The 18,039-nt window shown below is 41.7% G+C and overlaps 1 protein-coding gene across 1 annotated transcript; it reads left to right on the forward strand.

Moving 5' to 3' along the window:
* The first annotated feature begins 277 nt into the window (after positions 1 to 277).
* On the forward strand, positions 278 to 12,946 carry LOC133505006 (POU domain class 2-associating factor 1). Its single transcript, XM_061827797.1, has 5 exons — positions 278 to 473; positions 8,246 to 8,373; positions 11,447 to 11,486; positions 11,575 to 11,855; positions 12,336 to 12,946. The coding sequence occupies exons 1-5, from the start codon at positions 458 to 460 to the stop codon at positions 12,765 to 12,767; spliced, it is 897 nt and encodes a 298-aa protein (XP_061683781.1). The 5' UTR covers positions 278 to 457; the 3' UTR covers positions 12,768 to 12,946.
* The last annotated feature ends 5,093 nt before the right edge of the window (positions 12,947 to 18,039 follow it).

The following is an 18,039-nucleotide window of genomic DNA, read 5'->3' on the forward strand; positions in this document are numbered from 1 at the left end:
TTTTCCAAGCTGCTTATCCACAGAAGGGTCACGGGAGTGCTGGATCCTATCCCAGCTATCATCGGGCAAAAGACAGACTACATCCAGAACTGGTTACCAGTTAGCCGCAGGGCACATGCCAACACAGTCAATGAGTGGAAATCGATCCCACGCTGCCCGGACTAAAGTCGGGTGTCAGGCGTGTGTACCACTACGTATACAGTATATACATTCTCTAGCATTAAACCTGGCTGGATTTATCATTTAGTTCATTTTAGTGTATCTTGAAATGAATTGTATGTCTGTTGAAAAGAGTCTTGATTGCACAGACTGCCATCAGAAGCTAAAAGTAGATTCACGACTTGTTCTCAAAATTGCAACATCCCAGGGGAATTGTTAGCCTGCTTTGAGTTGTTAAAAACCACATTCGCCGGCACGCCACGTTGATTTTCTTTCTCTGCCGATCAACATCAGCAGTATGCATTTGGACAAATGTAAGTATTATTCATTAATTTGCATGCGTTTCGTAATATGATATGGAATATACTACATATAAGTTTCAGTTTTATATTATTGTTTTGTTTGGTGGCAACATGACAATTGATGCGATTGATTTGTACCTATTTATTTGTCTGTCCTGAACATGAGACAAGGACTGCAACACTAAAGGTTCCTCAATTGGACATCAGATTGTTCTCACATTCACAAGGCTGCACTGTATTTTGACAAAACATTATCAATAACTAATACAAAATATTGACAGCTTTATTTTTAACTTTATTGATCATTGTTTTACTCACTTTAATTATAATTTTATCAGAATTGATTGATTTAGTCTGTTGGTTATTTTGACTTTGGAGATGTTAAAGCACTTTTAATGGCTGCAGTCACTATTACACTAATGATAATTTAATGCATCCAAACCAGTTTGTGTTTGAGGGGATTCTCTTGAAATGAAATCGCTTGTGAAATTTTGCCACATTAAAACTGGATTGTAATCTTTCTTTGTTAACTACTGTGCACCTGTGGAGCTTCCTCTTTTGAATCAAGCATGTCCCTGTTCATTTATCCTCGTGATTTATATCCCTTTGGGGATGTTTCTATTCATTTTTAGGAGTTTGAGAATTAGAAGTAAATTGTTTCATCACGAGATAAAATATCTGCATTTACTTGTGTAGCTTTTCAGTTTTGAAGATGAACCATAGAAATATACAAATTGCAAAAAGCATATTATGATTTAGCGGGATTCACTATTCACTAGTCACTATTACACTAATATCATTTGATAATTTAATGCATCCAAACCAGTTTGTGTTTGAGGGGATCCTCTTGAAATGAAATCGCTTGTGACATTTTCCACATTAAAACTGGATTGTAATCTTTCTTTGTTAACTACTGTGCACCTGTGGAGCTTCCTCTTTTGAATCAAGCATGTCCCTGTTCATTTATCCATGTGATTTATATCCCTTCTATTCATTTTTAGGAGTTTGAGAATTAGAAGTAAATTGTTTAATTACGAGATAAAATATATGCATTGACTGGTGTAGCTTTTCAATTTTGAAGCTGAGCTGTAGAAATATACAAATTGCAAAAAGCACAGTACAACTCAACGGGATTCAAGCCATTCATAGACTGAGTTTCAGAAGTTCATTTTGAAAACCTACCCAAAAACGATAATATTAATTCTTCTTTGTGTCTATGAGTCTTTGGATGTGAGAAGTACAAATACCAAGTATCTGTTTACAGTGCATTCCATTCACTCGTTACTGATGTTATCAGTTCTGCATCACCAGGCATTTTACTTTTCACTAGCTGATTTAGAAAATTTGACTTTGGGAATAGTCCACAAAATGTCTGATCAATTGTGCATAAAACATCAGTGAAGATTTTCCATCCATCTGTTTTTTGTTTTATACCATTTATTCTGCTCACACACAGGGACTAGTGGATCACAGTTGCTGTCAGGCAAAAGCCAAATTTTAGCCTGAACAGGTCAGCAGTCAATCACAGACCTCATATAGAGGCAGACAACCATTCCTACTGTCACTGAGTCGGAACTAAACCCACACTGCCTGCACGGAAGTCAAGCAAGTGAACCATGACACTGTCAGCCGTTCTTGGGGAAAAAAATGACTTGTAATAACAATGGGAAAATGTTCTGATTTAATGATTAGTATATTGACATGGCATGGTGGGACAGCTGTAAAGCCTTGGCCTCACAGTTCTGAAGACCCAGGTTCAATCCCACCCCTGCCTGTCTGGAGTTTGCATGTTCTCCCTGTTCCTGCGTGGGTTTTCTCCAGGCACTCCAGTTTCCTCCCACATCCCAAAAACATGCATTAATCCGAGGCTCTAAATTGCCCCTAGGTGTGATGGTGAGTGCGGCTGTTTGTCTACATGTGCCCTGCAATTGGCTACGAACCAGTTCGGGGCGTACCCTTCCACCTGCCTGTTGACAGCTGGGATTCGCTCCAGCAGTCCCGCGACCCTTGTGAGAACACACAGCCCAGAAAATGGATGGATGGATGGATGGATGGATGGATGGATGGATGGATGGAAGATCATATTGAAAAACTGAAGACATTGAATCAACCCCTAATCACTTTAATACTTTTTGGACACCACATTTGTTTCAATTTTGCCCGCAGCTTGGCAAGCAAGTGGATGTTCACATTGAACTACATAATCGAGAAGAAAAGCAACTGAAACTTCAATTGTAAGCTCTCGTTCAGCTGTGGGTCCATTTGTGGACACGGCAACTTTTAAAGTCTGACGTGTAGAATGTTATCAGTCACCTATCAGGCGGTGATAAGATCAAAGGGAAGATTGAGTAAGCACCACCTCAGCCTTACAATTGAGGTTAAAAAGATGCATAGACCGAGTGGCACTGCAGACACTTGCCCCGTCAAGTAGGTCAGTGTGAGAGCTGCAAACACCCTCTTGCGCTTAAAGGTCAGTCACAGCAGTAGTGACAAGGAGAGAGTTCCTGATATCAAGTGTCACACAGGTAAAATTAACAGGAGCCAATTTTTATTTACTTTGAAAGAAAGCTGTATTATTCATTTTTCTAAAGCATGTTAGAAAGAACTACACCTAACCATCAATTGATTGATCAAAAGAAAGAAAAGGTGAATTTGACCTTAATACTTGGTTTCATGAATATGACAATGTATTTTATGAAGAAAAGTCACTTGAGAACATGATAAAATAAATACAATATACAGTACTGTCTCAGGTATTTCTGGAGAAAATTATCTTACAATATAAGCATAAGCATATGATTATTTTTGTCTTAATTGTAAGTGTAAATGCATTCTAGTTGGTATCCATTTGGTATTTAATACATGTAAAATTTACGTAATTCTCGTTTCATTATTCATAGGCAAACATACAAGTATTTTACTTTGTCAGTTCAGTTAGGCTGCAGCCCACCCACAGACAAAAGTGGTGGAATTTTCAATTGGGTTGTAGGTCTTTTTAATTTATCGTTTATCTGATCAGATGAGGCAGCTTGGAAGATGAGTGGTTATAGCGTCTGCATTGCAGTTCTGATGACATGGGTTGAAAATGCCTGTGGGGAGTTTGTGTGTTCTCCCTGTATCTCCGGGCAATGCAGTTTCTTCCCACATCCCAAAAACATGCATTAATTGAAAACCCTAAATTGCCCCCTCGGTGGGAAGGTGTGGGCAAGTGGTATGTTGTTTCGATGTGTCCTGCGATCGGCTGGCAACCAGTTCAGTGTGGAGCACGTCTCCTGCCCGAAGGTAGCTGGAATAGGCTCCATCTGACTCTTAGGGATGTGGAATGTGACCTCACTGGCAAGGAAGAGGCCCAAGGTGTTGTGTGAAGTTGAGAAGGTTCAAATAGATATTGTCAAGCTCACCTCAATTTATAGTATGGGTTCTGGTACCAGTGCTTTTGGATGAAGTCATAATTATTTCAAAGAAAAAAACATCACGTGAGTGCTCTAGTCAATCGCAGCTGTCATCGGGGAGGAGAGGTCCCCTCACGACCTAGCCTCGGCGGCGACCAATCCACGGTCGCCTCATTACCACATCCTGGGAGGTCTTCGTTCGGAGCAGTCGCATGCTCCCGCCTGGTTCCTGCTTTGCCGTTGGGTTCCTCGTAGGGGACGTCCACCCGGATCACCCCGTGGTGAAACTGCTGCTTGGCATCCAGGCTGTTTCACATTGGGATTGTAATTAGATGGTGTATTTAAGTTGGAGTTTTGGTCACTGGCATTCGCCAGGTCGTTGTGGGTTTTGCGCTGAGTTTGTGAGTTGGATTCACTGACAGTAGGAATCTCACCACTGTAAATAGGGTAGTGTTGAGCTATCCTCATCACTGTTTTTTTGTGCCACTTCTGCTTGAATAAAACTACGCCTGAGATCATGTCCTCGTCTTGGAGTCCTACATCTGGGGACCAGCCCCGCACTGGAGGTTCCTGACAAAACTTGTAACATGGCCAAGACCAAAGAGCTGTCCAAAGACATCAGAGACAAAATTGTACAACTCCACATCATGCATGGCACGGAAGGTTCCCCTGCTTAAACCAGCACATGTCAAGGCCCATCTTAAGTTTGCCAATGACCATTTGGATGATACAGAGGAGTCATGGGCAATGTTCCTAATGCACTTGTCGCACACTCTCAGCGCAGATCAGACAGGTTTCTGGGGTGTCCCTGAGAAACACGGCGTTTCAGCTCCCTCCAAAGATTTTCTCTTGGGTTTAGGTCTGGAGACTAGTTAGGCCATGCCGGAACCTTTATATGCTTTTTACGGAGCCACGACATGGTTTTCCTGGCTGTGTGCTTTGGGTCTTTGTCATGTTGAAAGATCAAGCCACGACCCATCTTCACTGCTCTGACTGAAGGAAAGAGGTTTTTCCCCAAACTCTCACAATACATGGCCGCGGACATACTCTCCTTAACACAGTGCAGTCATCCTGTCCCCTGTGCAGAAAACACCCCCAAACCATGATGCTACCACTCCCATGCTTCACAGTAGGGATGGTATTCTTGGGATGGAACTCATCAATCATTTTCCTCCAAACACGGTTAGTGGAATTATGACCAAATTGTTCCATTTTGGTGTCATCTGACCACAAAAGTTGTGACTCCTCTGTATCATCAAAATGGTCATTGGCAAACTTAAGACGGGCCTTGACATGTGCTGCTTTAAGGAGGGGAACCTTCCGTGCCATGCATGATTTCAAACCATGACGTTTTCGTGTATGACCTACAGTCACCTTGGAAATGGTGGTCCCAGCTCTTTTCAGATCATTGACCAAGTCCTGTCTTGTAGTCCTGGGCTGATTCCTCACCTTTCTAAGATTGATTGAGATCCCACGAGGTGATCTCTTGCATGGGGCTCCACTCCGATTGAGACTGACCTTTATGTTTAGCTTCTTCCATTTTCTAATGATTGCTCCAACAGTGGACCTTTTTTTCACGAAGCTGCTTGGCAATTTCTCCAGAGCCCTTTCCAGCCGTGTGGAGTTGTACAATTTTGTCTCTGGTGTCTTTGGAGAGCTCTTTGGTCTTGGCCATGTGACAAATTTGAGTCTTACTAATTGTATGGGGTGGACAGGTGTCTTTATGCAGCTAACGACTTCATACAGGTGCATCTAATTCAGGATACTACATGGAGTGGAGTAGCTTAGTGGTTAGAGCACTGGTTTGGTAAACCAGTGGTTGTGGGTTCGTATCCCATTGGGGCCTCCACTCCCTGAAAAGGTTTGCGTCAGGAAGGGCATCCAGCGTAAAAATTGTCCCAAACCTATATATGCGTTCATCTGAGATGATATCCTGTGGCGACCCCGAAAGGGACAAGCCGAAAGAAACACATGTAGTGGAGGGGGATTTTTAAAGGCTGACTAACAGGTCTTTGAGGGTCAGAATTCTAGCTGATAGATAGGTGTTCAAATATTTATTTGTAGCTGTATCACACAAATAAATCGTTAAAAAATCCTACATTGTGATTTCTGGATTTTTCTGTTTAGATTATTTCTCTCACAGGGGACATATGCCTACGATCAAAATTTCAGACCCCTCCATGATTTCTAAGTGGGAAACTTGCAATAATGTAGCACGGCTTTCAAATACTTATTTTCTTCACTGTAAATATTGCAAAGGTCCTCTCACTGAACTCCCTAAAGATAGCATTAAAGCAAAGCAAACAAAGCAAAGTTATTTGTATAGCAAATTTATTTGTATAGCACGTTTCATACACTCGGTAACTCAGTGCACTTTACAGGATTAAAAGGATTCAAATACATTAATAAAACCACTTGAAAAAGTACAATTAAAACAGCTTTATGTGCAAGAAATATTACTGAAAAGTGGAAGTAGTCTAAAACTCATGAGAAAACCAGTTTTTAATCTGGATATGAAAATACTCTTGGGGTTGACGTCACCTTTCTTGGCAATTTATTCCATTTTTTTTCAACATGATAGGTAAATGCTGTTTCATCATACTTGCTTCAGAGTCTGCACTCTATTATTAGACCTGAGTCTGTTGATCTCAGAGCCCTACGGGATTTGGATTCCATTAACATTTCTTTTAATGTAAAATATTGAGTGATTTATAGACCAGTAGAAGAATTCTTACCTATTCTAAAACTCATTGGAAGCCAGTGTAATGGTGAGTGTGGTAAGGAACTGGGGTGGAACAGTTGCATGAAGGTGTCTGGTGTTCTATGTGACAGGAGAGTCTCTGGTAGCATTAAGGGTCAGGTCTATAAAACAGTGGTGACGCCAGCCATATCTCAATGTGCTTTGAAAAAAAAGAAACGAACAGCTTATTGAAATTTTAAACTCAGAAAAATAGCAGGAAATGGGGAAATACTTAGGCGGCCAAAACCATGCATTTATTGAAGATTCTAAATTGCCCGTAGTTATGAATGTGAGTGCGAATGGTTGTACTTTTCTATGTAGCGTGCGAATGGTTGGCAACCAATGGAGGGTCTACCTCGCCACTTGCCCGTTGACAGCTGGGTTGGGCTCCAGCACTCCCTGCAACCCTTGTGAGGATGACTGGGTAAGAAAATGGATGGATGGATCATTTAAAAGCAGGGCAGAATGGTGGAACAGCTGTAGAGCGTAGCCCTCACAGTTCTGATGACTGGGGTTCAATCCCCGCCCTGCCTGTGAGAAGTTTGCATGTTCTCTCCGTGCCTGTATGGGCTTTCTCCGGGCATTAAGGTTTCCTTCCACCTCCCTAAAATATGCATCAATTGGGGACTCTAAACTGCCCTTGAAGTGTGATTGTGACTGCGACTGTTGTCTGCCTCAATGTGCCCTGCGATTGGATGGCAACCAGTACAGGGTGTACCCTACCTCCTGCCTCATAGCAGTTGGGATAGGCTCCAGCACTCCTGCGACTCTCGTCAGGATAAGTGGCTCAGAATATAGATGGATGGATGAATTTAAAACCAGAAATTCTCTAAAATAAACCTGAGTATGAGAAAGATGAAGAAGGCAAAAAAGTGTTTTCACCAGGATTTAAAAACTGACTTTACTTCACCATGTTTGCTTTGGACTCTGTGCTCCACTATTTGACTTCAGTCCGTAGATTTCAGAGCCCTTCTGGGTTTGTATTCCACTTGCATTTATTTCGTATCGTCATCACCAAAGCCATTTAGTGATTCATAGAGCAGTAACAGAACTCTGAAGTCTGCTCTCAATCTTACTTGGAGCAGGTTTTAATGACTTGTGAACTGGAGTAACACGGACTGAGCTCTTTGTTCTGGTTAAAACCTGAGTTGCAGCGCTGGCTGTGAATGTTTTTATGTTGTGGTTGAATTGGAGGAAGTTCTCTCTCTTGCGGTCTCTGCTTTGCTCTATGCCACAATAGACAATAGAAATAACCAGCATGACATGGCCGCCAGATCAATGCCACAAATTCAACATGACCTCTCCGGAGGCACATCTTTCGGAATTACCGCAAGTAAACAACAATTCTTGAACTCAAACAGACTTGGTCCACGACAGTTCAAGAAACAAAAGGAAATCATTTTTGGACATACAGTACTGTTCAGTTCCGACAGTTGTTTTTATCCAATAATTGTAATATTGGAGTCGATTTTATGGAGTTACAATTGTTTATCATTTGGAGAGCTGTTTTGAATCGCTTCTAAACGGGTCATAATTTTAGGTCCTGTAGTCCCGCAAGTGTATCATCAGTTTGGCCAGAAAATATTCATATATGATTTCTTCACAAAATGGAAAGGAAGTAGCATCAATTTCTCATTTTATGACATTTCTAGCCCACCCAGCTTCTCTGAACAGATCCAGACCATACCAGGGTGTTCGAGTCAAAGATCCAGTTAAAGAGCTGCTGCGAAGGAAAAGAAGTCAAGAGATGTTGAGCACCAAGACAGCACCAGATACCGGGGTAAGTGCATGATACTAGCACGTAGATGACCCTTACTGATATATACATTACAGAGACATGTAATTCGTGAACTTGTTCGGTTTCATTTGCACAGTATAAATGATATTCACATGAACTGGCTACAAATTTGTGACGAATATAACAACCCCAAGAGACTGGTATTACCTGGTAATTACAACATAACAATGTAACCAAATAAAAAAAAATGCTCGTTTTTTTTCTGACACTGAATCAAAAGTATTAATTTACAATTTGTTAGCTTCATTTTTGCAAGTGTGTTTGACATTTCTTTTGAACTGGTTGGAATCATATGGACGGCTCCTGTCATGGGCATGGCCTGGCCACTGCTGTGGGCGGTGCTTCCTGTGAGGAGTGCGGCCAAGCCACTGCTCTGGGTGGTGCCACCTCTGACAGCTGGCACAGCTGTGTTGCATTCGGGACTCTAATTGACCAAGTACTTAAGTGATGAATGTGTCACCGGCATGGGCCAGTTCGTTGCGTGTGCTTCACCGCATCCTGAGTTACTCCGTTACTGTACGTAAGTTGCAAGTTTAGTGTAGAGCAACCCTTTGTCACAGCGAGCCTGTGCTCCCATAGTCAAGTCACGTATTTGTTCATGTTTCCAAGTTTTGCCTCATAGCTATCGGACCTCGTTTCATGTTTTTGGACCTCGCCTCTAGCCTAACGTTTTTGTGTCTCTGCTTTCTTGGACTGCTTAAACTGTGTATGACCATAGTTGGGAATAAAACCACTCCGAAGATTATGCCTTTATCTGTGAGTCCTGCATTTGTGTCCGCCCTCGTGCCACTGGCTCATGACATGCTCCAAGAGAGCTAAAAAAGAAAAAGGTCACCAAAATTCTAGAATCCTCTTCTATTTCTGTCTGTCATCTGGATCTTCTGCTCTGACCTCAGGTATTTATAAATCTTGCCTGATCTCATCCATAAATCCCCTCTTAGTCTTACTCTTTCCCTCCTACAAAACTGGTTACATTTCCAGCATCCTTCTACTGGTAAATTTACTGCATCCCCCTGCTTACCTTACCGCCGAAGTCTGGATTGTTTCCTTAACAAGCTCATTCCTGAATTTGCCCATCTTCGTGACTCCTCAAGTGAATCTTAGCATTCTCAACAATGCCACTTCCAAATCTGTCCTGTCTTCTGGTCATTGCTGCAAACATAGCTGCTCTCATGAAAAAAAAACAAAAAAACTTTTCTTTCTATTAGCTAGTGCTAAAGCACACCCACAACAAGAAAGATATTCTCAAGAAAAAACCTCTTAAACAGGGTCAGTCAAAATCATGTCGTTAACTTTGGAAAAGCTGTATCTTTGCTAGAGCTCTTGTAGAAAAGTAAATCAAAAGGAAGCTACACATAATGAGTCTATTCAAAGTTTATGCAGGTGAAACAATGCTGCAACAGAGTTTTGGGTTAGTCGATTTTATTTATTTATTTATTTTGTCTGTAAACATTTTCTCCCATCCAATATTTTCTTGAACATTTTTCTCTGTGATATTTCGTCACTTGATTGCACTTTCAATAATGCATGCTGGGTTGGGAGTTTTTACTCATTGAAACTCAGAGGGTGGGCAAAATTGTGATTTTTTTTTTTCTTGTTCTGATGCTTTGTGATGATTGCACTGATTAAAAACAAAAGGTCAGCTTGGTCTGAATGTTGCTGCATGAATGTTGTAGCTTGCAGCAAAAAAAAAAAAAAAAATTGACACCCGATGTACAATTTCAAATCATAGATGCTATTCACATGAGCTAAAAGAAAAACTCTGTAGCAGCCAAAAGCTTCTCCTGAGGACAGGGGAATTTTGTCCTTATATAATGCAGGTGTTTTTCCATGACAGTTACAACCATTTGCTGCATGGCTCCAGGACAGGGCACAGTGCCCTATGCAAAATAACCTGCAGCTTTGCCAAAGATCTGTCCCCTGCTTTTTTATTACGCCCACACACAAACAACACACGTACACATATGCGGACACACCCAGATCATTCGGAACATATTCATTGGTAAGAATAATTTTTTGTGACAGAGACACGGGGTTTTCTACAAACTACAATGTCCACACATCTGGAACTATTTCTTCGTCTTCTTTTCCTTTCAGATCGTCCCATTAGGGGTCTCCACAGCGTGTTCTCTCAGATGAATTTTTTGGGTTCCTAACGCAACCCCTCTGCATTTTAGCTGGGGAGAGAAGCTTACAGCACCCAGTATTCCCAGGCGGTCTACATATTGAACTATTTAAGATACTTAATGTCCAAAACATGACATCTTTTACAACTAAAACCTGCTTTAACTTGTACAAAAATTCATAATTTTGCACTTTGCATTTGGCACTTCATTTGATAAAATTGAAGTCGGAATATGTGAACATTGGAGCCAATGTGAACCAATGTTATTTATAAAATAGTACTACTTTTCTGGAGCAGAAACCGTTAATCTGCCAAATTATGGCAGAAATCTGTTGGAAAAAACATAAAACACTGTGATTACTGCAAAAATCTGTACACAATTAAATTTCTATGGATGAAATAAACATTGCCTTTTTATATCCTTTCCCATCAGGCATTCAAGTGGGTAAATGCTCTGGATATTATGCTACAAATTACTACAAACCTTCAGAATGGTGCCAAAGACATTATTTAGGCATATGAATAAAATATTGACCCCCCCAAAACAATGAAAATGCCAAATAGTTGATTCATTTGGAGGGGTTGGCCCCATTCCAAATAATTTATGCTGTAATTATAAAGTCAGTCCTTGACATGGCATGTTAGGGTATATGTAACAACTCCAAGTGTGTAATATTTTGTGAAGGCTTCTCATGAGCATGGCCACACTTTCGGGGCACCCCCAATGGATTTCAATTTGAATCAGATTCTAGACTTCATAAAAATCATCATGCAGTATGTGCTTTAAGTTGCATTGTACAGAATATATTTGTCATTATTTGTGACAGTTTGGCAGCACTAAGAATTGTGATTGTGCTGTAATTTCATGATGTTTAAGTCATTTGCTTCAGTTTCTATTTCTTATTGCAATCTGTATTATTGTTCCTTCAGGATGTGATTACACACAACAACCAGTCGACATTCACACAAGGTACAACTTTTACCATCTGCCTTCCAGTCAAACACCTGCATGCAAGTGTTGCCAGAAATGTTTATCCTAAACTGTTGTACTGTTTCAGGTATCTTTGGGAATGATGTCGCCAGCTGCTCCCTAACAAAGTCTCCTGTTTGTGATGGAGAAATGACACAATGGAGAGCTCCACTTCCTATCACCAGGCCTGGACTTCAACCTACAGGATCTCCCTGGTCCTCACCCGACTACAGCGAGCAGGTCACTTGTGCTCAACCTCTGGCCTACCCAACTGGCTCCACTTTGACAGCTGATGTTTACATGCAAACTTTGTGCCCAAGTTACACTATGCTTACCTACAAGCAGACGCCGCTGCTCACAAACGTTGGGGTGAGTAGTTGGGGATTCTTTAAATGACTCATATTGGCCAGCACAGTGGTTAGCACATATGCCTCACAGGTTCAGGTTTGAAATTTCTGTTTCAGCCTTTCTGTATGGAGTTTGGCAATTTGCGTCTCTATACATGCCCTGTGATTGACTAGCAACCATTGTAGGGAGTAGTTTCACCGAAAGTAAATGTGTACTGTCTATCTATATGTGATCTTGAACTGGATGAGGGTTTAGGCTCATAGCAAATGGGTGGATCCATTCTGCATATTTAGGCAGACAATCAATTAACTTCACCAAATTTAATCAGAGGATCCTTGGAACTATACTTGCCCGATTATAATAAAATGTGCAATAAAAACCCATGTCATTAATATCTGAACTTTCTCGGTGGATGTAATCCATTTCATACAGTACAGTGCTTTGGAGATTGGAGGAATGAGACTCTTGATACTGCTTACAGAGTTCATTTTGTTGTTCTAGACCATCCCTGTGGCCACATCAACATGCTCCCTTCCTCAGATGGACCTCCAAGAATTAGGGTGTGCTTATATCCCCTGGACCCAGCCCCTCACCACCCTATCTACCATGCTTTCAGGGGTTCAGTTAACCCCAGGGTCTCCAACTCTATCAGGGTCCCCTCTGGTACATATGTCTTTGTCCAAGACTTTGACCACCACACTTCCTCAGCTAGACACCCAAGGTATAGATTCTCAGGCCCAGATCCTGGAGCCAGTGCAGTATTCAGATCTCACGAACCCCAAGCAACATGATGAGGTGCTGGATGAAGGTCAACCAGGAGAATTGGAAACACCAAACCTACTTGATAAAATTCTGGAGGATCAGGGGAAAGAAGATGAATCAGGAGACAAGGTGTCATACAGTAACTCACTGTTTGCATCAAATGGTTTTTGACTTATTTTTTTAAATGAATGAGTACATTAATTTCTTGTCTTCACTGACTGCAAAAGTAAAAAGGATAGAGGTATCAGTGTGATTCTTTGTTGATTTGTTTGCTTTTTAGATTTAAATTTGGGTGTTTACACATTCTAATTTCAGTGTAAATACCAATAAATAAAATGATGGCAACTTCATCTGCTGTTTTTGTCATTTTATGTTAAAGTAAAACATTTGCACTGCTCCAGAACACATACAGCAGAGCACATCTATACACCCATTTTCTATCGGATGCCCTCATTAAAATCACAAATCATACATGAGTGATTTCTGACCTTTATAGAGCCAAGTTACCCAGTTCTAGGATCCACAATTTTTTTTGGTACACTACCAAACAAAAATGTCACTCCAAGTATATATTCTGAAATTATGATGATTTTGCTTCAATCTACTCCGTGTGGTGCTTGAAGACAAAGCTGATATTCTGCTCCTTTATGAATGGTAATAGGTGACTACAAAACTTAATTGTATCTTCTGCTATCTAGTTGAAGAGTATTGTTGTTATTCCTGTTACCAAATATCTCTTACGCAGATGTGTTACTATGAATCCCACTTGTGTTTTGGGCAGGAAACGCCCTGCGTTTTTTATTTTTTACTGGCTGCAGCACACGTAGTGCTGCAATATGATAAACTGGTGTATCTCAATGGAACTCTGCGTAATGCTTCCAGATGTGGAAATAAGTACAGTGCCTTGTGAAAGTATTCGCCCTGCATGAATACCTTTACCACTTTTTGCCACATTTCAGGCTTCAAACATAAAGATCTAAACTACATTTTTTTGTCAAGAATCAACAACAAGTGGGACACAATCGTGAAGTGGAAAGATATTTATTGGATATTTTAAACTTTTTTAACAAATAAAAACCTGAAAAGTGGGGTGTGCAATATTGTTCGGCCCCCTTGCATGAATACTTTGTAGCGCTACCTTTTGCTGCAATTACAGCTGCAAGTGGCTTGGGTTATGTCACATCGAGAGACTGAAATTCTTGCCCATTCTTGCTTGCAAAACAGCTCAAGCTCAGTGAGGTTGGATGGTGAGCGTTTATGAAGAGCAGTCTTCAGCTCTGCCCACAGATTCTCAATTGGATTCAGGTCTGGACTTTGACTTGGCCATTCTAAGACCTGGATACATTTATTTGTGAACTATGCCATTGTAGATTTGGCTTTATGTTTTGGATCATTGTCCTGTTGGAACGTAAATCCCCGTCCCAGTCTCAGGTCTTTTGCATAATGCAACAGGTTTTCTTCCAGAATGGTCCTATATTGGGCTCCATTCATCTTCACATCAATTATAACCATCTTCCCTGTCCCTGCTGTAGAAAAGCAGGCCCAAACATTGAGGGTGCCACCACTATGTTTGACAGTGGGGATGATGCGTTCAAGATGATGAGCTCTGTTGCTTTTAAGTCAAACATATCGTTTTGCATTGTGGCCAAAAAGTTTGACTTTGGTTTCATCTGACCAGAGCACCATCTTCCACATGTTTGGTGTGTCTCCCAGGTGGCTTGTGGCAAACTTTAAATGAGACTAATGGATATCTTTGAGAAATGGCTTTCTTCTTGCCACTCTTCCATAAAGGCCAGATTTGTGCAGTGTACGACTGATTGTTGTCCAATGAACAGACTCTCCCACCTCAGCTGTAGAGCTTTGCAGTTCATCCAGAGTGATCATAGGCCTCTTGGCTGCATATCTGATCAGTCTTCCCCTTGTTCGAGGTGAAAGTTTAGAGGGACGGTCGGGTCTTGGTAGATTTGCAGTGGTCTGATTCTCCTTCTATTTCAATATGTTTGGTTGCACAGTGCTCCTTGAGCTGTTTAAAGCTTGGGAAATCTTTTTGCGTCCAAATCCAGCTTTAAACCTCTCCACAACACTATCTCGGAGCTGCCCGGTATGTTCCTTGGTCTTCATGATGCCCTCTGCACTTTAAACAGAACCCTGAGACTATCACAGAACAAGTGCATTTATATGGAGACTTGTTTACACACAGGTGGATTCTATATGTCATCATCAGTCAACATTGGCTCATTCAGAGATCATCACTGAACTTCTGGAGTGAGTTTGTGCCCTGAAAGCAAAGGGGCCAAATAATATTGCACGCGCCATTTTTCAGGTTTTTATTTGTTAAAAAAGTATAAAATATCCAATAAATTTCGTTCCACTTCACGATTGTATCCCACGTGTTGTTGATTCTTGACAATATATATATATATATATATATATATATATATATATATATATATATATCTTTGAATCCTGAAATGTGGCAAAAGGTTAAAAAGTTCAAGGGGGCCGAATACTTTCACAAGGCACTGTATATGACTTAAGTGTGGAAGTATTCATTTTAATATCACTAATCCTAACCCGGCAGCACGGTGGTTCATCTGGAAAGCATTGGCCTCACAGTTCTGAGGTTTCGTGTTTAATCTGGGACCTGCCTGTGTGGAGTTTGCATGTTCTCCCCGTGCCTGCGTTGGTTTTCTCTGGGCACTCCATTTTCTTCCCAAATGCTAAAAACATGCAACATTAACTGGACACTCTAAATTGCCTCTAGGTGTGATTGTGAGTGTGGCTGTTTGCCTCAATGTGCCCTGCAATTGGCTGGCAACCAGTTCAGGTTGTAGCCCGCCTCCTGCCCATTGACAGCTGGGATTGGCTCAACCATTTCCTGCGACCCTTGTGAGGATAAGCAGCTACGGAAATGGATTGATGGATGTATAATCCTTACCCTCCCTAATCCTAATCAATGCACAGATATCAAACTCAAGGCCCGGGAGCTGGACACGGCCAGCCACATAATTATATGGTTTGCAAAACCGAATGACATGCATCAACAATTCTTAATTCTTGCTAAAAAAAAATGTACCAAACTTAAAGATTGTATGAAATAAACGTTTTGATAACACTTGTTAACAAGATGCTTTGTATAGTCATTTGAACAATGGCTGAACAAAGTAAGCCTTGAATTCTGATTTCAAAATTATTAATTAAAATGCTATACATCCTTCCTGGAAGCAATCACCTTGTGATGGTGAAGGGGTTTGTGTGTCCCAATAATCCTAGGAGATAAATCACAAGTGATTTCATGCCCCTGCTAGGTGAGGTCCTAGGTGCGGGACTGCATAACCAGAACACTAGGGCGGACCCAAATGCATAACTCGGCAGACAGGGAGGCAGTTAAAGGAAGATCTTTATTCATTCCAAGATCGTAAGCTGGAGAGTCAGTCAGAGTGAGCAGCAGTATCAAGAGCATCAAGCTTACGGGGTAGGTCGGAGGACAGGCGGAGGTCGGTACACAGGGGTTCAGGATCAGGAACGAGGAAATGCGGGAACGAAGCATGGATGGAAATGATCTGGCAAAGCCAGACGGTCCGCTGGGTCCTATATATCCTGGGGTTAATTATCCCTGATGAGGCGCAGGTGTGCAGGGGACCTGCACCACCAGGGCTGGAATGGCAGGACCATGGCAGGGACCAGATAAAGCCTGGCTCTAAGACTCCTATGACAAAAAAATAAACATAAATTGAGTTTTTCCTTGCCTGGACACAGGTCACCGGGGACCCTCTCTAGAGCCATGCATTGAGGCCCAATGGGGCCTGGCCAGCCATAGCCCGAAAGGGTAACGTGGGTTCCCCTTCCCATGGGCTCACAACCTGTGAAGGGGCCTTAGGGGTCTGGTGCAGCGTGTGCTGTGGTGCAAAGACCTTGGCAATCCAATCCCTGGCCACAGAACCTGGCTATAGGGACGCAGAACGTCGCCTCTCTGACAGGGGATCATAGGCGGGGGCCGAGATTTGAACCCCGGTTCTCAGAACTATGAGGTCAACGCTCTACAGCTCATGAGGATAACTGGCTCGGAAAATGGAACATAATCCATTTTTTTGAAGTCTGATATGTCAACCTCCAAAGCATTTTTTTCCACAAGAAAATAATGTAAAAGAGTTTAATGAGTTTCCCATCTCCAAAATGCAAATTCACATTTTAATTTCTATTAATGTAAAAACATATACACCATGGATTTAAACAATAAAAATGTGTATTTTTTAAGCATCTTAAATGAGGATCCATTACCGTTTAGGTCACAGTGTGATTCCATCGCAGGGACTCGACAGCCAAGGAGCAAGTTTTACGTCAAAGTCACCCTCCATGATTTTTTCACTGACTGACTGAAATTTGAAAAGTTCTGATGGTCTCTCATGGCACAATAATATGGCACAATAATATAATGAAATATAATGTGTGACACTGTTTGGGAATCTCTGTCTTACATCATTCTCTTCAAAACAAGATACTCCTAACAAACATAAACAAACACAATACAGTGCCAACAGACTGCCCTCAATCCCACAGCGTGGGAGGTGTCCTGTCCGCAGGTTGCTCTCGGGTGGACTCCTGATCCTGGTTTCTGTCCTCCATTGATTGCGCAATGCGGAAACAGCAAATAAAGGACATTTCTGTCAGTCTTTTTGCATGGACGATGGTGTGAATTTACTTGCATGAGTCCATAGGCACAAACCCTTGGGATTCTTTCACTGGATGTGGGACTACTCACTCATTGCAATATACAATTCAAGGGTACATGAAGAGCATATGCATTACCCCACTTGGGTTTTCTTCTTCTTCTTTTCCTTTCGGCTTGTCCCGTTAGGGGTCGCCACAGCATGTCATCTTTTTCCATCTTAGCCTATCTCCTGCATCTTCCTCACTAACCTCAACTGCCCTCATGTCTTCCCTCGCCACATCCATCAACCTTCTCTTTGGTCTTCCTCTCGCTCTTTTTCCTGGCAGCTCCATCCTCAGCACCCTTCTACAAATATACTCACTCTCGCCTCAGAACATGTCCAAACCATCGAAATCTGTCCCTCTAATCAGCTCATTTCTAATCCTATCCAACCTGCTCACTCCGAGCAAGAACCTCAACATCTTCATTTCTGTTACCTCCAGTTCTGCTTCCTGTTGTTTCTTCACCGTCTCTAATCTGTACATCATGGCTGGCCTCACCATTGTTTTATAAACTTTTCCCTTCATCCTAGCAAAGACTCTTCTGTCACATAACACACCAGACACCTTCCGCCAGCTGTTCCAACCTGCTTGGACCCGTTTCTTCACTTCCTTACCACACTCGCTGTTGCTCTGGATTGTTGATCCTAAATACCCTCGCTATCTCTTCTCCCTGTAGCCTAACCCTTCCCCCTCTATCTTTCTCATTCACGCACATATATTCTGTTTAGAA

Source organism: Syngnathoides biaculeatus, chromosome 8, assembly GCF_019802595.1.
Source record: "Syngnathoides biaculeatus isolate LvHL_M chromosome 8, ASM1980259v1, whole genome shotgun sequence".
Lineage (NCBI taxonomy): Eukaryota > Metazoa > Chordata > Actinopteri > Syngnathiformes > Syngnathidae > Syngnathoides > Syngnathoides biaculeatus.